Raw genomic sequence first — 23,906 nt, 5'->3', positions numbered from 1 at the left:
GCACCGGCTATACATAGGGGGAAGTTGACCATTCCCATCTTTATCGTCTATTTACAGTACGGCAGAAAAAAAAGTGGTGCCTGCAAAACGCAATCCGCGGTACCAGTACTTCCTCAGCAAGCTCTGCACAGGATAGGGCATTGGGACAGGCGTAAGTTTTTGCGGCCCCATAACGATGTGGTTATTGGGTCAAGGACGATGAGTGTAACCGTGCGTGTAAAGGCAAGGTCTGCATCCGCCCTGTTTTTTAATTATTCTTACTTGACCGGGTAGCACGTATATATTAATTAATTATTGCATGGCCTTTGAACCCCAAAAAATACGGATGCGGTCATTTTTAGTATTGCGATCCGATCGTCTGTGCTTACTCGTTTTTACAGACATGTCTTTCGCCGAGGCTCGCTTCGGCTCCGACGGGTGGCTGCTTCGCCTGTCCGGCTGCTTGCCACCATTCCGAAAGCGACAGCTCGGAGGCGGGCTCCATCGACAAGGCTACTCTTGGTGGTACACCTCCTGGACCACAGCTCTCATCTTCGTGGTGGTGGTACTCGAGTCCGCCGCCTTCTACGGCCGCTGGCAAAACAGGGCTGCCCACCTAACCCGGTTCAACAGGGATCTCTTCCTGGCGCTCCGTGTGCTGTTCGTCGCCAAGGTGGCCTCGCAGCTGGCTACCGTCTTAGTGAAGTCGCAGGAGACGTGGGCGCTCTTGGCACGGGCGGCAGAATACCAGAGCGCCCACCGCGAGCTTGGCGTGCGAAAGCTGGGCGCCTTCAAGACCGCTCGCCGGTCAGTGTTACTTCCTGGCAACCTTTCCCCCAGGGTTACCGTACCTACCTTGGGAACTGGCTCTGTAGATAAAATGAAGCAGCGCAATCTTCATAACACAATCTCAGGTGTTGTTATAACTGGAGATACTATATTGAACCTGTCGGTGTTTGAAAGGTTTTTCGCTCTTGATTTAACCGTTTCCACGTACCTTTCAAGCGTTCCTTCGATAGCGCGGTGTACACCCCCTTCTGCCATAATTAGACCTCGTCCCGCCTATGATGTCGAGCGTGGAACTAATGTTTACATTGTAAAGAGTGTTAGTGAAAAACACACCTTGTTTAATATGCGCTGGTTAGGGGCAAAAATTAATAGCGATATAAAAAAGTGCACGAGATGCCGCATTTGGTTGGATACTTATACCATCTTACTTTCGTACTACATAACTTTTGTGCCTACGGGAAACATTGAACGAGATAGAAATCTGATTTCCCGACCCAGGCAGTATCTGGCGCTCTGACGAACTCATTTTGGTGGAATACAGAAGCGCTCAAAAAACAAGCACGAAGGAAGAAGTAGACAGCACGGCGCTTCTTCTTCCTTCGTCCTTGTTTTTTGAGCGCTTCTGTATTCCACCAAAATGAACACATACCAACCAGCCCAACTTTCCGTTCTTCTGCAGTACACTCTGACGAACACCATCTTTGATGCATATAAAGAAGTGAAGGATACTGCTGTAAGTTATAATGAAATGAAGCAGAGTATATACGGTGGCTTTGTCTAGATTGCATAAGCTGTGCTAAGTAAAGCATATTGCGATAAGGGAGGAATGACTACAGTTTTGGTTCACGCACGGAGTAAGAACAAGACAGAAGGGAAAATGACGCTTCCTAGGGCGAGCAAATAATGTCACAAGCGCTTGGCCTAGGTGAAGTTAGCGGCATCTGTAGCGGGGGAGAAACTACGCGGCCACCGGGATTGGCATTTAACTTCCCAGCTCCGGAATAAACTGTGGCCGCTATCATTTCTTCCTCCAGGTGCCGCTACCCTTTACTTCGCCGTCGCAGCTATGCAACTTTGTAGTCCGTGTTTTCATTGTTCCGTTATCTGGTCCCTTGCCCGCGCTTGCCGCAATAGTCCGTTTCGCTTCCTATACAGTAGCCGACCGTTTTTTCGGACTCGTAAAATTCGGACTTGCTGGATATTCACGACGTTCCCGAGGAACTGCTAGTTGTCCCATAGGAGTAATGTATATGAACCACGGATTATTTGGAGAAAATAAAGTCAAAGGTTCAATTTTTCGGACAAACATCTCTGCGACAGAGCCACGCGCGAATCCGGGACAATGCCATTTTGAATCTTAACCACCTGGCCAGCTTCGGGTCTGATTGGGGTCGGCTTGACTACTGCCGGAGTAACCAACTTTGATTTTTCGGAAAACTTCGAGAGTTTGCTGCGGGGGGACAGCAACAAACTGTTGTGCGCGGAGCTAACGGATGACGAGATCGTGCCTGAGCAAAGTAAAGGCGCTGCCGCAAAGCGACTCTGACGAAGACACTTCCGAGCGCCCATAACCGTCAACGCAAGGCATTGCCAAAGCTTTGGCGTTGTTTTACAATGTTTGCGAAAGGGGGGACGAATTTCAAAGCATGTTTGGAACACTGGGAAAACAGAGTAGAACCGTGGGCCTGAAAAGTAATGTGCAGAAAACTAAAGTAATGGTCAATAACTTCGGGACAGCACAGCGGTTTGAGATAGGTGGCGAGGCAATGGAAGTGCTAAGCGAATAATATATCAACTTAGGCCAAGTTGTGACCGCGGATCCCAACCACAAGGCAGAGATACAGTGGAACCCCGCTGATACGTCCCCCGGACTTACGACGACCCGCTTCTTATGACGAATCCCGTCGGTCCCGGCAAACTCCAAATAGAAAAAATGCATTAAAAAACCCGATGATATGACGCTTGGGTGCACGCGTTCTCCTTCATACAACGGACCCTGGTGCGGATGAACAAGCGTTTTCCAATATTTTACATCGCTTCGCCGCCTCGTCCCAACCTCCTTTTTTCTTAACCCCCGCTTGACGCTGCTTACTGTACAAAGGTCCGCAAGCGGGCCAGACCACTTGCTGAACAGACGCAAGCAAGCAGGCAGCTACTCGTGAGCGGGAGTTAACCTGCGACTGCCCAACGCGGCAGCAGTACGCCAACGCGCGAACCGCGAGAAATTGAAGTTCAGGTATAAGGCAGACCGTGAATTTGAAGCTCTCCTCGAGCCGCCGACGAGTACGAAAACACATACGACGCAACCCCACGGCGATGAGCCAACACCCGCTTTCCCCGCCCGCTCGATCCAAGTTTCTTCATTTCACAATGCTCTGTCTCCCCCCCTCTCTGCTTATTATTGTCTTTCAAAGACCCTTTGTCACCCCGCTACTTTCTTTGGTGGAATACCTAAATTCACGCGCTCCGCCGCAAGGGTAAAGACACGTTTACGTTGGCACCGCAATTTTCCGTCAATCGCTGGCCTACGTCACTGTAGCAAGACCGCGCTATAATTTTCGCCGCAACACGGTTTACTCGCGAAGTTTGAATATCCTTATCTATTTCGCTTTGCTGGATCTTGTCTGAAACAAAAATAGCTATGTGTTGATCCCTCTGACCCATAGCGACAGCACGGGAACATTCAAAGTGTGTCTCAACCATGTACGGGAATGCCGTTTTTTACCTCGCCTTGTACTATCGTCCCTTTCGCTTGGCCTTGGAAGTTACACACTCGCCTATTCCCCTATCAATTTGCTCTACCACGTCGGCCTTATCTCGCGTGTGCAAGGCGCCGGGCTGGCGGGCTGTAACTAGCGCCAGACGGCCGGGCTCTCGCGTAGCGCGCGGCGCTTGGCTGGAGGACTAGCTCGGATGCAAGGTGGGGAGGGGGTCACAACATAGGCGTTGATTTTATTTTTGAAGTGGGATTTCAGCTAAAGGTTCGCATATCACGCGAGAACGCGCTAAATGTAGTAGTTTAAATGAATTCTTAGCCCACCTGTCGCATGAGACCGTCTACTAGGCCGGCATTTACCCGCACCCCGGTCATGCGACGCTTTCTCGGGGTCCCTTGAAAGTCGTATTATCGGGGTTCCACTGTAATTATAAGGATAAGAAGGCGACGGAGTGCATTCGGTAGGCATTCTCGAATAATGAATGGTAGCCTACTATTGTGTCTAAAGGAGAAGGTGTATGACAGCATACGGGGCAGAATCTTGGAGGCTCACTAAGAGGGTTCAACTTAAATTGAGGACGACTCAGCGAGCAATGGAACGGAAGATGGTAGGTGTAACATTAAGGAACAAGAAGATAGCAGAGTGGGTCAGGGAACAAAGGCGTGTTAAGGACATATTAGTATAAATTAAGAAGAAATGGACGTGGGCAGGGCATGTAATGTGAAGGCAAGATAACCGTTGGTCATTAAGGGTAACAGAGTGGATCCCTCGAGAAGGCAGGCGTTGCAGGGGGCGGCAGAAAGTTAGATGGGCAGATGAGATCAAGAAGTTTGCGGGGATAAATTGGTCGCAGTTAGAACAGGACCGGGATAACTGGAGAATAGTGGGAGAGGCCTTTGCTCTGCAGTGGGCGTAGAGAGGTTGGTGATGATGAGGATTTGCAAAAAAACGTGACGCTTGCAGTGTTGCAAGCAGACGTTCTCAAACGAAGGAGGAATTTAAGGCAAGAAACCATTCGCGACTTCTACTGTACTTTTTAAATGAAATAAAATTTGTTTTTGCGATGCGCGGATTTTTCAGTCTGCTTTTTATTCGGACTATTTTTCGTTCCCCTGCAGGTCCGAAAAATCGGTCGGCTAGTGCACATATTCCTCCTCCGCGGTTCCGTGCAATGTAGAAAAAATAGGACTAAGTTTAGTGCTAGTAGTAGGGTTTAAAAAGGTTGCTATACAATCTCTGGCTGTCGCAAGTCGAGGACTCGTGGGTTGTGAGTGCGGTTAGAAACAGCCATAAAAAATTATAGGCATTGACTACTTGCGTTGAGAGGTTTAAATGCCAGTTGATATTAGTGTAGTATTAAACAAAACAAAACTAACATTCGTTTGGTTTAGCTTCTATTCTCTTTTGTGGCCATTTATAAAACGTGAACGTTAACATGATGCTGATATTTCCGTTGCAGTTTTTCGCCGAAACAAAACATTTGTCTAGGGACTAACGTTCGAGCTTACCCATACAAAAATGCCTTATGGGCGTCTATTGAAAAATGTATGGTGAGCTATGGCCGCCTATGGGTCTCTATGGTCACCCATAAAAAGGCATAAATTAGGCTATAGCCAGCTATTGAAGTTTTTATAGATCCTGCACTAAAGACTGTAAACCATACAATTCTCTTTAGACGATTATAGAACATCCTAGTGTGTTTAGTCTATAGAGTCACAGCTATTCAGGTAACTGTAGCCAGCTAAAGAAATATGTATGGCTTTAGTTCTATAGACCAGCCACGGCAAAGCTCTTTTGGCTGGCTATAGACCATTTTTTAGCTTGAAGTCTACAGACTCAAAACCATTCAGCTGTCTTTTGCCAGCTATTGAAAAGAGTTCGTCCTAAAGCTTTAGAGAGAAAGCCATAAAAGCTCATTCGGCTGGCTATAGGACGTTGTTTCGCTCTAAGTCTACAGACTTCAAACCATTGAGCTGTCTTTTGCCAGCTATTGAAAAGAGTTCGTCCTAAAGCTATAGAGAGAAAGCCATAAAAGCTCATTTGGCTGGCTATGGGCCGTTCTTTAGCTCTAAGTCTAGAAACTTGGAACCATACGGATGTCTTCTGCCAGCTATTGGAGAGCATTTGTTTTAAAGCTAAAGTGAGGCAGCCATAAGAGCTCCTGCGGCTGGGTACAGTACAATATATAACTGTAAACCTTTAGATGTGTGATAATTAGGCAACATTTTGCCCGCATTAAAAAAGCGTTTGGCGCAGAACTTACAAGCCTGCATCCATAAAGGCTTCTTTAGCTAACTACATAGTAACATAAGGCTCCAAGTTTCCAGCCGCTAATCGAAAAGTGTTAGCTATAAAGGTATAATTCGAGCAACCATTAAATCCTATTCTGCTGGTTTCAATATGACTTATGACGCAAAATTCATATACTCATGATTTACCTAGCTACATCTACAACACAGATTGGATAACGATGATGAGGTTGATCGGCCGGTTATATGAGCGTATTTGTTCAATAAGGTTAGGTACTTATTATACCAACAATACGGGAAAAGTACAATGAACAGAAGCTACTGATTAACGCTCAAATTCAGGTTGCAACTTTGGATACTGCGCGTCCGCAAAGCTTTCAAATGAACGTTGACCGAAAGACGTATAATTTCGTAGAATTATTCCTCTGTGGCCCTTCGCTGCCGCGGTCAAGTGAAAAAGCGGGCTTCTCTGAAAACGGCCCTCACAGCGTCGAAGCAGATTGGAAGTAACTTTCGCGGCCCACGGTACGCTCTCTCAGAAATATGGGGGAAGCTGCGAACAACCGCATTCTTTCTCCCGCGGACCCCACTTTCAGATTAGTCATTGAGAAAGGGGGAGAGCGACCCACGCAGGACCGAAGGAGGCGCGGTGAAGAAATTCTGGGAAGCGATGAAAGGGTAGAGGGGACACCCCTGCTTCCTGTTTTATTTTCTGTTGTTTGTTTGGCATACTGGTTTTGGCGATGGGTACCGAAGGACACGGCCGTGCGGCCCGCGCTGTGTTAGTATTCCTGCGCGCAGCAATGCTAGTGACAGACAATGTTCCCTGAGTACTGAGAACAGATACAACTTTTTTCGGATGAAGAAAACAAAACGTTAAGCGATCTTGTATTTACAAAAAAAAAATAATTACCAGCGAACAAGTTAGAAAAAGATCGAAAGATGGGCATGTATCTCCGCACTATTTGCTATCGCGATGGACCCGCTTATACCTGGATGTACTCAGTCAGCCACATTTCGTCTCCTTGCTCATGTGCGCGGGCATGGCACGTGTTGCCTGGTGCTGGGAATTTCGACTCGACGGCAATGTGCTCGTGTAGATGGTGTGACGCCAAGCAAATGTGTCGCTTTTTGGTGTCGTGAATTTCGGTGTTTACGGTGACAGTGTTACGATTAATTCAACATCAACTTCAAGTCATGCGAAAATGGATACCTGCGATACTGTGACAGGAATTTCATCGTACGCAAAACTCTAGGGTGAGTGATCTTACGAACAGAAGAGACTCTATAGTGCGAGAAATGCAGGACTTTTTTTGGTGTTCACGAATACTTTTCTAAACTACCCTGCACCACATGGGCACTGCAACGTAGACAGAAGTGAAGATGATGTGCCGCGGTGATGTGACGAAAATAATTTTTTTCGCGAACTGAGAAAACTTACAAGGAACTAATTGAGTGAACTTGGAAAAACGTTTTTTTTTATCATTGCATTGTGTGCGACCATCTTCATTGTTTTATTGAGAGTGCATTTCCATTTTAGCCACCGAACTTGCAGCTGTGTGCGTTGAGTACTGAGTGTAATGAACGACTTCTGAGTGCTTTCTTTTCTGTGGACTACCCAGCACCTGTAGGTATTTGTGTCTCGGCGGACGCTCGCGGGGAATGTGCCGCGTAGTGTGGCTGTCGAGCGAGTCACTTAAGCGTGAGCCAGAGTGTTGGAATGCGTGTGCTGTGTTTCGATCGGCGTATGTGAACAACTGTTTACTGGTGGTGAAGTAGCGTAGATAGTAGCCATTTATGTGATGAATGGAATGAATAAACCCCTTGATTTTGCTTTCCTTGAATGCCTGTGTTTAAGCCTTTTGTGAATGAAAACTGGCGAAGTGTTTGCAATCGCAACCTCGCACTCCCCCTATATTGCTGAAGTGTTCACGGAGCATATATTACATAATGCACCTAAGTGCCACAGGACAAGTTCTAGAGATCTGCAAGGCTCTATGCCGGCATGGCAGCGTGTTAATAATTTCTCAGCGGCTGCTGCTGTCGCTGTGTTTCAAGTAGTGGTGATTCTCTTCTGGCTGCAGCTCATGCAAAAATATTGTATGGTCGGCTATTGAAAAACCTTCTTATGGTTGTCTTTAGCTATTTGGCCCAATTATCTTTAGACATTTCTATGGCTGTCTTTAGCCATTCCTATCGACATTCCTATGGGTGTCTTTAGATTCTTCTATAGCCATAGCGATATCGAAAGAAGAGCTAAAGACAGCCATAGAACCGGCTATAGAAGAAGCTAAAGACACCCATACGGATTTCAATACGAATAGCTAAAGACACCCATAGGAATGTCGATACGAATATCTAAAGACACCCACAGGAATGTCGATACGAATATCTAAAGACACCCATAGGAATGTCGATACGAATAGCTAAAGACAACCATATAACCGGCTATAGAAGAACCTAAAGACACCCATAGGAATGTCGATAAGAATAGCTAAAGACAGCCATAGAACCGGTTATAGAAGAAGCTAAAGACACCCATAGGAATGGCGATACGAATCGCTAAAGACAGCCATAGAAAAGTCTAAAGATTATTGGGCCAAATAGCTAAAGACGACCATAAAAAGGATTTTCTATAGCCGACCATACAATATTTTTGTATGGGTAAGCTCCTGCGCCGTACAACGTGCACCAACGAAAACAAATATGCTTCCCAATTTAAACGCAACACCAGAGGGTCCCCAGGGCCGATGGAGTGCTATTTTCGTCTAGTGGAATTGTACTTCTGATTTACGTGTCGGCCGGGCATTGGAGGGATGTTACACCGTTAGAGGTACAGGCAGAACGTTCTTCGGTACCTTGGTAACGAGAATTGCTACCTAACTAAACCCATGTGTTAAGCAGATTGGTTAGTAACTTGCAAAACACACTTCTCCTCGGGGAAACAGGGTATCCGCCATTAGGCTTGTGAAGCCCCGTTGAGCTGTCTGCAGCGCCGTGGATTGCTAAGCTGTACTGAATTTAACAGTGTCTTACGGTTCATGCCCCCCACATCGCCATTCCAGCGGTGACAAACACGCTAGAACTGCGCGGGTGACACAGAGCTTCTTCCGTGGCCGCAGGGCGATACACTTGCTGATTGTGACTGCCTTCTTCACGACTCGTTGGTACGTATTCCTGAGGGGGATGCATCAGCGCCTGCCGGTCTTCGCGTCGGTGGTGCTGTCTACCACCATGGTAGCAGCCGGAGCTGCCGTCACCGTTTGGGACAGCGCGCCCATGATCCTCGCCAAGTGCTTCGCCGAGGTCCTCGTCCAGTACCTCAGGGCTGAAAACGAAGTGCTGGATGCGCTGGCCCATGGTCGCGTGGTCGTCGTTACGGGCGGAAACAGGTAGGTAAGCGAGAGGCGACTTTTAAATACATTTCCTCTTGCACCCTGTTGTCACAGCTCGTGGGTCTCATCCTCAAGCGCACAGCATGTTCGTCCGTACCGAAACGAATTGTTTGAAATCGGCCCTGATCAGGGCACGTTATCAGTCTACACAGATGGCTGGGCTCGTAGGGGCAGCGGTTCAATCGCACATGGGAGCGTACAGTTATGCTGAGCAACTACATTTTTCATCATTTACTGATAAATACGGAACTCTGCCCGGTGATATCAATATGGACGATCTGTTCGTGCTTAAATCGGATACAGTCATAATGCGAACGCCGTTTTGATGCTTCACTCGTGAGTGCATGAAACACACTATACTCGAGGAGAACTTTCTGTGGCAATGGAGAGAAAGCTACGTGGGGAGGGCGGGAGCTAACTGCTTCGTGCTAATGCGCCAATCTAGTTCCCGATAAACTGGTTTTGGTTTCAGTTTCGTCGTGACAGGTACGCATTTGCTACAATTCATTTATTCGCGTGAGCTCCGTGGTTGAGTGCGCTGAACCACAATCATCGAGCATGCAGGCATATCGGTGTCTCCTTCTCTACGTTTACTTTGTTTCTAAACACAAACCGGACTTCCGGCCGACTTGATAAATTATACCCTGGACGATGCCGCCCCGCTGCGAATGAAGTTTTTATGTACCTTCCGTGGAAGAAGCAGCAAGGGTGAAACTTTCGTACCGCTGCACTCTTGTCATTTCAGTAAATTTAGGGGGTCTTCCAGTCACCAAACATAGTCTTTCACGCTTTGCGGGCTTCAGGGTACTGCTGAGATCCTCCGCACTGAGCCGTGCGGAAGTACTCTCACAGTTCGCTTACGCCGGCAAGGTGGCTAACCGAACGAAATGGGCAAACACAGGAGAGTGCCGGTTGCGTCAGCCTTACTTGGGCAAACACGTTGAAGACCACTTGCTTCGTTAGGTTTCACACCTATTTCTTCTCGAGCTTCTTGAACATCCTATGCGGCGAATGAAGCGAAATTATGAAATGAATGAAATGAAGGATGCCATGTTTCTTTCTGAAGCGAACCTATGCGAAGCGAGTGGCGAGGACCGCAACCAAAAAAAACCCTGAAATATAAGAAATATTGCTGTCTGTTCCAGATATTCTTGGTTATAACTTGGTGGAATTACAAATTCAAGTCTAAAAGTAAGAAATTTGTATTTTGAATTAGTTAGGTGACACACAGCGAATTGTATTTTGGTTGAACTACTTGCAGCTGCGCAGCCCTGACTGACTGACCGCAGAATGTCGTCTCCGAGTATAGAGAGCTTCAGCGGACGGGAAATTAGATTCAGGCAGTATGTCTGGTCGTCATCTGATTTGAATATGCATGCATTGATCTATTACACCCCTCAAGCGCACCGGTGCCTGTTGTTCGCTCAACTAGAATTGTAACAATATTTCGAGCCACCGTGAGAAGAATGAGGGCCTCCTTCGCGTTTTTCAGCAGAATGAATGTCAATCAGAATGAATATCCGCTTTAATTGAATATCAATCTGCAGAGTAGGAAGATCGACCTGCCTGCCAGGCTCCCAATTTTTCGTGCTTGCTATTCTCTTGGTTAACATGGGTGGCAGACAATATAAAGAGCGCTAGAGACAGACGAATGAGTCAATAGTTGCTGGCGCAGGCAGCGGTAGCCAACAGCGCAGGAAAAAATTACTGGTAATAATAAACAGGAAAAAGAGGTAATAATTTGCAATCTCAGTGCTCCAGCTCGAGTTTTAAATTGCATAATGCGTATAAGAGCCATAATGCTCTGTGGACTTCTGCAAGTACCACGAGGATAGTCAAAACAACACAGACGCCCTTACCTCATTAGCCGCATTCCGAAACCCTGACTACATTTTGAGCCACCCCCCTTGAAATAAGGAACCACAACAATAATTATAATAATATATGCTGCACCGAAGAACAAATGAACTAGTAAACAAAGAAGCTCTGAGGACACCTAGCTCTTCTTAGAAAGCATTATGATCCAATTGGGCGCCCGTGAGTGCTGGGAGCAGTTTTGAGCTGTGAATAATTAAGGCTGCTGCGCCGCTGTCCGAGGTAAGAGGAGCACGTGCTTCACGCGACGCCTAACACCGCAATCACAGCCACACATTGAACTATCTGCTTTATACGTGTTTGGGTATTGTCGAGCTGCGCGGTTCTAAACTTGTGCCCATTCTATTTCGAAGAACGCGCAATAAAACACGGAAAGCATCGTGCTTTGGAACGCTCCTCCAGCCGCTTTTCTGTACCAGACGCGATGCCAACGCTGACACCGGACGCCGAATTCTAACGCGAAAGCATTTAACACCCCATTCTGGGAAAACGCCGGCGTCCGGCATCGGTGTTGCGTACTTAGAGAAAGAAAGCGAAAAAAAAAAAATGGCTGAAAAGTACGATACACCCCAATGCGAAATTTCAACGCAGCGGTAACTGCAGACTATTGTCGGTGGTGGCGCATAACTGTGCGTCTAAGAAGGGATCAAATTATCAGTGAACGCACGACGGAGCGCGCAGAGCATCGTCGCTGGGGAGCATGTCTCGCAATGCCCCGGCATACCGCCGTGGGTGGTGGTGGTGATTTATTAACAAAGGAGGGAAGAGAAAAGGCCTGGGGATATTGTTGAACTCAACGGGGAGTTCACCCTCATACGACCCAGTCCAGGGAAGGGGATTGGGGCTTCAAAGAATAGGAAGAGAGAAGGGGGAAGAGAAGAGCGGTAGGAGAGTGGGAGATAGTCTATATCGCGTTCGTTTAGTCCATGACTCGATGGCTACAAACGCAGCGCTAGTCCTGTTGTAACCAGGAAGTTGACTACGTGCTGGAAGACCTCCCGTCGGATGGCGTCCGGTCCCGTGGGGAACAGGAAGTCTTCTAGCTTGTGGCTTGGGGCACCGAGTCGCTGGAGTTCGGCCCGGAGTTTTGCTCTTGCGGTGTCGTGCTGCGGGCAAGAGCATACCGCCGTCCCCCTCACAGTTTCGCCATACTTTCCTTCTTCGCTTTCCTGCTCGCTCTATCTCGCCTATCTTCGGTGTCCTCGTCGTTCGCTCGGTTAAACGATACCGACTCCTACGCGGAACCATTGGAGCGGGTACGTGAGAGCTCGGTTCTTTATATTGTAGCGTAAGCGACTCTGGCCGAGGTTGAGCAGTTTCGCGTGGACATTGAAGGGCCGTGCTGCGCAAGCGCGAGGAGCATTGGATTGGATCGGATTTGAATGGATTTAATTTGATTTCGATTGGATTGGAATATATTAGATTAGATTGGATTGGAAATCCACTCCAATTGGAGCACGGGTATGTGGAGAATTCAGTCTGCACATTCGCCGGTCTGCGCATTCCAGAGTAGTGACGTCATAGCCAAGGCAGACGCCCTGGCGCTGGCGCGTGTCCAGCTGTGCTCCTCCGTGACGAAGTAGCCAAGTCTGACGCTGCGCCGGAGCCGCTTGGCAGCCGTTTCGCGTGAATCCTGGAGAGCCGTGGCTGCGCATGCGCGAGTAGCAGTGACTGGAGTGGACTGGGCCGGACTGGACTGGATTGATTGGACTGGACGGGACGGAACTGAAGGGATTGGATTGAATTGGATTTATTTGTATTGGAAATCGCTTTAGCAGCAGTAAGCATGATAATCAGCTAATCCTAGAAAACCAGGAAACCTAAGACTAACCAGCTGAACCTTAGCTCACGCTACGTATACCCTGGCATAGCCGAGCTAAGCCACTGCTAATTATTTTCTTTATTGCCGGTATAGCTGCGTTCTATAACAGCTCCTTCAGGGGTGTTCCAACGCATGACGCGTTCCGCGCACGGCTACTGCGTGACGTTACCACCGTGACTGTCTAGCACACTGCTGTCAGCTTTTTCGGCGCTCCTAGACATAACAAAGATATATATGTTTACAGCTTCCCACCATGCACGGGGTGCACAATACTGGCAGCTACATAGCAGTGACGTCTGTGCAAGCTATTACACGAGCAGTAGAATAACAAACGTGGTTGATACTTCTCTCATAGGAATTCGTACAATATGAAAGTGGGATGTCCCTTCACAGGAGCATTTGAATGTTTACTGTGCATCGATATGAACTTGCACATGGCTATTTATATTTCGTCAGTATGGCACCGTTAGGCGCATCAACTTTAGACACTGGATTACACGCGCCAGAGCATTGTGTAAATCCGATGACACCCCAGGCGCTCGCAAACCATGCGAACGAAATCGGACGGGTTGTCAGCGAATCGTTTGGTGAAGTCACAGTACGCTACACCGAAAGGAGCATGATTTGCGGGTCGACAGTAGCCTTGTAGGTGTTCTTGGCGAGCGACGTCGAGCTGGCGGGTCGCTTAGGCAAACGTGCGACCACGTTGGACCTGCTCCATGGCGTGTACGCCAGACGCTTGCGTTGCGACCAGCTCAGCATATGGAACGTGGCGGCGGCGTTCCACAAGCTGAGCAGCGCTCCACATAGGTGGCGGACGGATAAACACAGCAGCTTCCGCTGCTACACGCTGCCCTATCTAGGCGCCAACTATCAGCGTTCATTAGCGTCATGACGCACTACTTCGCTTCACCTCTCCTAGACGGCAGCACCATCTGAATGGACAAGTTATAGGGAAGGAAATAAAGCGCGTTCGTACAGCTATCCCGGGATGATTTCATGGCTCAGTCGGTAGAGCGGTAGTAAACCTAGTCGGTAGTAAACCTAGCGCCGCCGCGCCAGTGGAACTTTTTCTGGTGACGTCATTTCCGTGACGGTGAGTTTTGTGTACCCCGGCATAAAGCACTGTAGTGTTAACAAGTTAAAGACCCCGCTACTGTACATCCGGAGTTCCAAGTGGAAAGCCAGGAGTTGTAGCTGTGGCTGTCATTGCGGTGTTCGACGGCACTTCGAGCACGCCCTCCCCTGACCTGGTTAGCGCCGCAACAGTCACAGTTACTCGCAGTACCAGCCTGGAAGAAGCCATCAGGGGCGTTCACTTAAAGAGTAAGGGTTTCGAATTGACAGCTGATAAGTGCTTAGTTGTGCTGGGATTTCTATCGCACACTAGACCATATTAGGTTGTCGTACTCATAAAACAACGTTATTGACGTTATTAATAGTATTAAATTACAACTGAAAGTTGGTCTAGGGCTGGTGTAGTGTGAAGACAAAATTGAGTGTAAGGCAGTAGAAAGGTATATATTTTTCGAGGACGAATACAAACATTTACGCTATGATCAATGGAATTATTTGCAGTTCACAAAGTTTAGGGCAAGAAAAACAACAACAAACTAGTGTTTAACTTTGCGCCATCTGGTGAAAGCAAATAGAAGTGCTAGCTCTCCAAAGTGTTTTGTAGCGCTACATCTACTGCTTAAAAGAAATGAAATAAAAAAATATCGGTATGGTTACCTTTAAAATATAGGCACAGTGGTGGGAGGCGACTGCACGTGCAGTGGCCGTTAAAGATTGCAGTCTTAATGTTTTATTAAGAGCCTAATAGCCCCTGTACACACTTTCCCTTCCCGTACAGGAGATACGAAATGCAGAGCGTGCTAGCCGAGTGTCGTACCAACGTGGAGTCGGTGCTGGGCATGCTTGCGGCAGCGCAGCGCCTCTTGGGCACACCACTGCTGCTCTCGTTCGGTGCAAACATGTGCGTGGTGTGCACTGTGCTCTACTCACTCACCGACTCATCGTCCACGTCGAGCATGCTGGCATCGGCAACTTCGTACGCCTGCTTAAGCTTCATCGACGCTCTGGACGTGGCGTTTGCGTCGGAGTCACTGGCGGATGAGGTTAGAGCAGTTGCGACACCAACTAATTTGCTTAGCAGCTTGTGTTCTATTCACTTAAGTTTAGTTCAATAAGAGGCTGCTTAGGCCCGATAACAAAGATTCTAATTATATCGCAAACCTCAAACAAACCATGGAGATAATAATAAAAACACATGAAGCAGTGGCGATTCCGCAGCCAGTTTCCCACCGTTTCTCTCTTAAAGACGATGGCCTTTCTTGGGCTACTTAATTGCAGAAATTTTGATCTGTCTGTCTGTCTGTCTGTCTGTCTGTCTGTCTGTCTGTCTGTCTGTCTGTCTGTCTGTCTGTCCCTCGATTCAGCCACTCGGCCAAAGCGAAACAGTAGTTGCACAATAAGATTATATACTTACAGCCTAATCTAAACGTAATTCCGGTGGCAATGTTTATACTTGTCAACATTGTTGAACAAGAACAATACATTACGCAAATGCGAGGTAGAAAATGAATACATAATTAATATTTGCAGTGTTTCTTCATAAAAAATTGGGCCCATCTCCCCGCGAGGGGGACTCGAGTAAATGCGTCGCATAGGGGGTGGGTATATTGCGTAACGTTTAGTGTTTGGGGAGTTGGTGGTAGTGAATGCGTTGTATCAGCAGCTTCTTGACGTAGTTTGCATGAGTCAAGGATATAAGGCGCGTTCGTAGCCTCCCATTCTGTGTCGGCTTTGTGGCGCAGTGGGTAGAGCACCATGTACATTGCGTTCCGCCCGCAGGGTCGAGGGATCGAAACCAGGCGCCGGATAGTATTTTTTTTATATAGTGTAGGGGGACAGGTGCGGACTACGACTACGGACGTCAACGCGGGTGACATCGTGAGTTACTGAAATGCTCTGCATTTAAAATATTTCACGGATGTTCAATATTTGCGATCACCCACTCCATAAAAAAATTCACTATCGCCCGCGCCACTGTAGCTCCTGGCGGCATTTAAGGAATCAAACGGCAACAGTGACGAAAGGTTCCGCTAGATAGGTTCCACGTTTCTCTTGGAACGCGCGTGGAATGGGGCAACGTGGTTCTATAAATGTTGTAGTAGGGTGCCTCAATTCACGCGCGTCTCCGCCGTACGGCAGCGTTGTTGTCGCGGCACCGGGTCTGGAGCAGCGGAACGCGGAAAATTTAAACTGACTTGAGAAAACCTCTAGCGTATTTATCTTGGGATGAGCGAGACGAGAGACTAAAAGCAAAAGAGGTGCGCAGGAAAAAAAAAGAAGGCATTTCCTTGGCAGGGGCGCCAGGCGACTATCGGCTTTCGTCGGCATTTGCAATAAACGGAGCAGATACGCGGCCATTTTTTTTTGTGCGGCCGCCGGCCACCCACCTCATCCATCTCGAACAAACCCGACTTGGTGGTTGCTGTGGGACACCTAGTTTTCTGTGATCGTATTACTTGAATGCTAACGTGACGTTAACGCACTGAACAATGTGGTTGAAGTGCTGGTCTATATATTGCATCATTCTTGCCAATGTTACGTCACCGTAGAAAAAAATGTTTAAGTGTTGGAATATGTTTGGTTTGTTTGGTTAAAAAAGTATTTTTTTGTCTCGAATGAAACCGAGAGAGTTACCGAAGGCTTGTTCTTTCAAGCTAAGCAAAGCTGTAATTTTGGGTATGGCCCGTTTAAGGTTTCCGTTATATGAACGGTTATATAATAAAGTTGGTGGTCACTCATTGCTGATTTTGTGAACTGACACGACGCTGCCTCTTTGAATTTTTTCCTCAAGGTGTCGAAGATGAAGTGGACGTTGCAATCATTAACGCTTTGCGATAACCCAGTCCAATTCGCAAGAGATGTAAGTTATCTTATCTGGCACAATTCCTATAAACTGTGCATACAGCTTTGTGATGAATACGATTGGGGTATGTTAATAAACAAGATTCACACTACCACTGTAAAATAAACAGCGATCTAATAAACAATAATGCAATAAGCCTTTCGGAACGCATGCAATCCATATCGTGACTGTTAAGTTGAGGTCTATACGTAAATAGGATTCTGGGGTGGACGTAAAAAATCATGTGCATTCTTGGAACTGAAAGCGCAAATTAGATACGGACAAAGAAAGCGGACAACAGGACGAGCGCTCGTCCTGTTGTCCCCTTTCTTTGCCCGTGTCTAATTTGCGTTTCCAGTTCCAATTATGCATCACCAACAGGCCGAAACCATGACCCTTTTGGACTTCATGCGTATTCATCCGGCTGCGAATGCGATTTTGCCCTGTGAGAAAAGTGCTTGTCGTACTTTTGTTTTACGTTTTGCTCTAAAACGTTCGGTCGACATTGATTCCTTATTACCTAGTAAACCTTCCGTAACTCCTTTTCTGCTTTTAACTGAGCATTTTATACAAGCTTTGCTGGTCGAACATGGGTTTGCTGTTTGTAACTGCGGGAAACGCATTGTCGTCAAAGCGAACGGCCGAAGCGCCGTAAGCCGAAATACAGACCGCATTTGAGTTAGTCTATACCTGCATGAACTTCATGGACCTTGCTTTGTTTATTACACTCTAGGAACTAACAGAACAGAGCAGCATTCATTACGGCAGGAATGTTGTCGGGGCGTAGTTTTCGCTCGTCGATCGATCCCCGGCGACCGTTCGGCCGATCATTATTGTCGGCGTCTTCGGTCAGCGAGCCAGTCGCACGATACTTTCGATCGGCCGACGTGTTCGTGTCGTCGTCGGTGTCGTGTGAGAAGGCGGTCTGCCAACTCGGATGTCGTCCTGCGTTACGTCGGCCTAGCCAACGCGCCTTAACAGGGAGCGTGTTAATTGAGTAAAACAAAGACAACTATGGGCGAATACGATAGCGTTAAGCGTGCTGCAGGAATCACTTATTAATCAAAGGCCCCGGCGCGACCCGTCTACGCCGAGAGTGAGAAAAAAACGTCTAATTGTAAGATTTCGGCTTCGTGACGCGCATATAAGAATCAATGACGTACATGCGGGGGGTGGCAAAGCCCAAAAAACACACAGGAACGGGTGGGAACGCGGTAAGAAATTTTGCAACGAAAGTGTGAGCTTCCCGCAGCACGTAAAAATGTTATACAGTGAAACCCCGCTGGTACGACCCCCGGACTTACGACGACCCGCTTCTTACGACGGATCACTGCGGTCCCGGCAAACTCCCCACAGAAATAATGTATTAAAAACCTCGATGATATGACGCTCCGGTGCACGCAGTCCGCTTCGCCCGACGGACCCTGGCGCGGAAAAACCGGCGTTTTTTCCATATTTTACACTGCCTCGCCACCTCATCCCGACTTTTCTTTATTCTGAGCCCCCGTTTGACGCCGCTAGATGTGCAAACGTCCGCATGTGGGCCAGACCACTTACTGAACAGACTCAAGCAAGCAGGCAGGTACTCGTGAGCGGGAGTTAACTTTCGAAGGCCCCACGCAGCAGCAGTACGCCAACGCGCGAACCGCGAGAAATTGAAGTTCAGGTGGAAGGCAGACCGTGAATCTAATGCTGTATTCGGGTGGTCGTTTTAGAGCACTCTGAAGCACTTCGGAAAGCGACTCCGTGTTCGGGTGGTCGAATCGATCGCTCGACGTATGTTCGGTTGGTCGTCTCAGAGCGTCGTACTCCACTTCGAGCGCCTCCGACTGCTCTGACTCCGAAGTGGGAGCGCCGCCCCGCACCTCGCGCATACTCGCCTGCCTAGTCGGTGGCGTTCGCTGAGGCGTAGCCAGCGATTTGTTGTGGGAGTATTTCGACGTTTTTGCTTCTCGTGCTATTACTGAAGGCAGCTCCGCATCATGTCGAAACGGAGACGCCTATTGAGTGTACGGGAACCTTCTCCGCTGCTTCTGGAGCTCGAAATCGACGCCGGGGAGGACAGCAGCTCAGACGACGACGACTCTCATGTTTACGCGAAAAAGTTCGCCGAACTGTGCGCCGCACCGCTTCCTCTGTTCAAAGTGCAGCAATACGTTCGCAACTTTGGCTTAGAGCTCACGCGTCCGATCTCGAGGCCGCAATTCATTGAAACACCATAGAAACACCTTGGCCGGATTGGTTGTTTGCAGTTTCCGTGTTGGCCGCACTGCGGCGCCACGGTCGCGTGCTGCTCCAAGATCGGGTACGCGTTCGGTTGGGGAGCGGTGACTCTTGCTCGGATTGGGGGAAACGGCGCATCGGCGTTCTCCGAGTCGGAGTATCAGAGCGACCACCCGAATATAGCATGAAGCTCTGCTCGAGCCACCGACGAGTGCGAAAACGCATACGACGTAATCCCACGGCGATGACCGAACACCCGCTTTTTCCACTCGCTTCCCCAAGTTTCTTCTTCCACGACGCTCTCTCTCCCTATATCTCTGCTCTCTGCTTATCAGTCTTCAAAAGCCGCATTGTCACTCCGCTCCTATTGTTGCTAGGGTAACTCTATTCACGCGCTTCCGGCGGAAGGGTGGAGACCACGGGTGGAGAAACGTACGTGTAGGTTGGCACGGCCATTTTGGGTCACTCGCTGGCCGCCGCAGCAAATCACCGTAGCAAGACCGCGCTATGATTTTCGCCTCAATACGGTTTCTCGCGAAGTTTCAATCACCTTATCCATTTCACCTTGGTTGGTCTTGTCGGAAACAAAAGCAGCTACGCGTTGATCACTTTTACCGAATAGCAACGGCACAGGACCCTGCAAAGGGTGCCTCCGCCCTGTACGGGAATGCAGTTTTTTTTTTCATTTCCGTCTTGCACTTTCGTTCGTTTCGCTTAAAGGAGCCATGAAGAGAAAACACAAGTTTGGTTCATTCAAAAGATTGTCTCGTTAGAATCATACTGACACCACTTTTAACGTAAACTTCGCTCAAATAAGCTACATAATTAGGAAAAACGGGAATGGTCATGCGACCCACCAGCTCATTTCCCGCAACAGAACCTATGATGTCTCATGAGCTAAGCTCTGCGATTGGCGGAGGCTGGCAGAAGCAGACGCAAATTAGGTAGAGCTTACAAACTAGACGAACGAGCGATTTGCGCTTAAATTTAGGGCACATTCTTTACAAAGCAATAAGAATGATGGGACAAACAGTGGAAGTTACGAAAGCACATGTAAACATAGAAATACTGATGCGTTCTGCTGTTCGTACTGCGCACAGCATGCTTGGTTTAGCTGCACAGCACTACGGGGCTTGGGGTTGTCTCAGACGACACGGGCCGATTGACGCAAGCAACGGTGTCTTACGTGACCCCATTTGTCGAGCGAGCACTGTTTCAGGGAACGAATATTTTCTCCCAGAACAAAAACAAGCCAGGTTTAAATGCGGGCAAAAACAAACCAAACGCTTGCCATGGAATGGTGGCGCCATCTAGGTTACGGAACGTAAAGAAACGCGGGAACAAACCAACACCGCTGTACAGGGTGGAGACAACCGTTGAACGGTCCCGTGCCGCCGCAATTGGGCCAACGGGCTCAACGCGTTATTCTTCTCGTTTCCCACGAGACCTAGCACCGCGAAACAGACAATATGATTCAAACTTCTTCAGTAAACCGCGTTGCGGCGATAATTTTAGCGCGGTTTTGACACACTGACTTGCTTCGGCGGCGAGCGAGCAACCGAAAATGGCGGCGCCAGCGTATACGTGTCTTTACCCTGTACGGCGGATGCGTGAATGAAGGTACTCTAGGCTGCAGAGCGGTCGGTTCCTGTGATGTAATTTGGGACCACGAAAACGCACGATTGAGCGGGAAAATCAAATTTTTAACCTAAATTGTTTAATTTCTCAGTGAATAAAGCACCGTTTGTATCCGGACAAGCGCTGGGGGCACTATAAAACACGAAATCTTTCGAATAAAACCAACTTGCATTTTCTCTTCATGGCTCCTTTAACCTTGGCAGTTTCACACTTGCTTTTTCCCCTGTCGATTTGCTCGACCACGTCGGCCTTACCTCGCTGGCGCAAGGTTCTGGGCTGGCGGGCTTTATTATAAATATTTCCGGACTGCACGAGTGTCGCGTAGAGCGCGGCGCTTTGCTGGCGGGCTAGCTCGCAAATCGTGGAGGAGAGGAGGGTACAACATAGGCGTTTCTTTTTTTAAAACTTGAGATTTCAGCTAAGGGTTCCCAAATCATGCGAAAACATGCTAAATATAGTAGTTTAAATAAGGTCGTACGGCACCCAAGTGATACGACGCTTTCTCGTGGTCCCTTGAAAGTCGTGCGCATCGTCCGTCTTCCTTCGTCTGTTTATGTCTAGTTAGCGCAAGTTTCGTGATACATAATGCAGCAACTAGCCCAACAGCACATTATACTAAAGTCGTATTGTCGGGGTTCCACTGTACTTGGCACAGGTGACGTCGACCACCCAACGTAACTATTGCGCTAGTTCATTTAGTGTTCCCAAAACGCCTCTCAGAGAGCCCTTAAGGGCGGCGTTAATTTTATTTGAGTTCCAGCGTCAGCGGCAGAGATGGTCGGTTATACAGAATTTGAATGGCAAACAGAGCAATTCCTGAGCGGTTAAACCACAGCACCCGGAAACAATGACATGGATGCTTTGACAAAGATTGTCCGACTTGAAGAAATTTCTACCACAAGTTCCTCTCTTTTTTTGGCTTTTTTGATGTACGCTTGCAATTATTTTAAATTGTATCTTGATTTTTATATATTGCCGAGTACCTGCTGTAACCAGGTGCCTGATTTATTTCAGGTTCGCTTTTTTCACAATATTCTGGACCCACCGGATATGTATCTCACGGCTCGCGGGTTCTTCCGCATAAACCTTGGGCAAATGATTTCGGTAGGTGAAACCTTTTGGTCTGTGCAGTCCGCAAAGTCGGACTAATGCCGTCTGAGAATCCTTCCCCTGATATTTGCGAACACTCCTACGTAGACCGATGTGAAGCACATTAGTAGACGAGTAAGCTATTGTCAAATAACTTTAGCGACAGTTTCTTCAGAAAAACGAGCATACACCAAAATTTAAATTACGTATTAAATTTTTTTTCCTTCCGGCTAGACAAGTTAACTGCGCATATCTCCACTTTTGTATCAAAGGAGTATAATTTCTAGATTTTTGTCGTTAAGGTTTTCAACTACAGGAAACACAAAACTGCAGTGAAGGTTTATATGTAGAAAACAATATCACAATATATTGTAAACGTGCATAAAGTGTTCAATATTGAGCATACATGAGTTATACATCAACGCGAATCTATACTTAACGAGGAACTGCTTTCAGCGACACAGCCCTTGATGTAGAGCGCATGCCGGCGGTAGCGCGTCCGGAATTGCAACACGTGAACTTGAAGGAAGAATAGTTTTCACATTCAAATGCACTAAAACATTTTAGAGTAATAGAAGGAAGTATGAGAGGAGCTACACTTAGGATGGCGGACGAGTGACTTAGATCCGTCTTGAAACTTGGGTTGAAAAGATAGTAGCTCAAATAAGCAGGAAGAAGTGGACTAGATTGGTATACGGAGAACTGACCGTCTTCTCACCATCTAGCAGCTGCGAAGAAACGGGACTAGAAGAGGGAAAGAGGATTTACTCAATTGCGGGATAAGTGGGAAGCTTACAGGGTAAGCAATAAATTCGAGCTTCGCAAGGCGGGAGCAGCTGTCTACGCGATGGTTCCGACCTGCTATGGACATACTTTGGCTGGTAATAATTGTTATAATCCACTTGTGTTGGTTGAAGCACGTTAGCCCATTTTCGGTTTATGAGCCAAATACTTTACGAATGAATGTTTAATCTACACTGCTTTTCGGAACACGTGCCTTGTGGTCGAAAACATTTGCGGAAACCTCTTCTAATGACACATATCTCACATTCACGCTAACGCAAATAACGGTCACGGTATCATTAACCCTGCCTGGACACCTTCAATCAAACCAATACGCCTTGCATTTTTCTTTCAGATGGGAGCAGCTATCATAACGTACACAGTTATTCTCATCCAGTCGAGCCACGATGTCAAGAACTGAACATGGGAAACGGCCCAACACCTTTCTTCATACTGCGCCTTTCTATAGAGCATAAGCTTACATTTCGTTTACATAAGATAACAGTTTTTGAGGGTCTTACGATGAGAACAGTTTTTGAATGGTCGTTCAGAATAGATGACAGGACGTAATATTTTTTAGTTTTGGTTAAAAACAGATAGAAAATCTCTACTTTCTGTAATCTGTGTCTGTCACTGTTTTACTTTGAACAAAACTGAAAAAACGTTTCTGGAGACCACTTTTATTTTTAAATAAATGCCGAGCGTCATGTATGCTAAGCCTACCTGCAGTAGCCGCTGAGACGCCATGAAGCGGAGCGGTGGAAAATGGGACTCGTCACGGACCTTTTTGTTTGCCGACGCCTGTGGAAGTCCTAGGGATATCTTGACGCCCTGTCGGTGCAGTGCTTCCAGACGAGCACACTAGGGCTCCGAGGGAGACAAAAACGGTAGTTGGTAAAGAAGCCAACTCAAGATGAGCACCGAGTGGAGCCGAAGCATAGATGTCGAGTGACACACCCAGTTGGTTCCAGCAATTACTCGAAGCACACTTGAGCGGAATACCAAGGACGGGACAGGAGACTTCATGGCGTGCTTCGAGAATAACTTATAGTCGGTAATGACGCCGTGAAATTTCACACGATTGCATTGCATTTCACTAGCGAAAAATAGACGCGGACGAAGAAGAAGTACACAGGACACTCGCTAGTGTCCTGTGTACTTCTTTTTCGTCCGCGTCTATTTTTCGCTAGTGAAATGCAGTCAGATAACCAACTAGCCCAACTTTATGCCTTAACTTTCACACGATTAGCTTGCAGGATTCGGAAGCCAGCTGAGGTTAATTTGCGGCACGTAGCTCTCCGTTGCCTTCGAGGAAACAAAATAAGGCCAGATTTTTCGGCGGGGACCGTTAGGCCCGGCGATGAGAGATAAGCTTCAAAGGAACGAATTACTCCTTGAGCTATCATAGCCAACCACTTGTGCTGATAT

At 47.6% G+C, this 23,906-nt stretch overlaps 1 protein-coding gene across 1 annotated transcript; it reads left to right on the top strand.

The window, feature by feature from the left end:
• The first annotated feature begins 382 nt into the window (after positions 1-382).
• On the top strand, positions 383-23,127 carry LOC144180615 (uncharacterized). The gene is made up of 7 exons (XM_077708932.1): positions 383-740; positions 2,321-2,384; positions 8,839-9,126; positions 14,682-14,946; positions 16,695-16,763; positions 21,621-21,710; positions 22,834-23,127. Exons 1-7 carry the CDS (start codon positions 383-385, stop codon positions 22,897-22,899), a joined length of 1,200 nt encoding a protein of 399 aa, XP_077565058.1. The 3' UTR covers positions 22,900-23,127.
• The last annotated feature ends 779 nt before the right edge of the window (positions 23,128-23,906 follow it).

The sequence above is a fragment of the Haemaphysalis longicornis genome, unplaced genomic scaffold (genome assembly GCF_048455015.1).
Source record: "Haemaphysalis longicornis isolate Haplotype H1 unplaced genomic scaffold, Haemaphysalis longicornis Haplotype H1 scaffold_4, whole genome shotgun sequence".
Classification (NCBI taxonomy): Eukaryota; Metazoa; Arthropoda; class Arachnida; order Ixodida; family Ixodidae; genus Haemaphysalis; species Haemaphysalis longicornis.
This window is presented reverse-complemented; position numbering and strand designations above follow the sequence as displayed.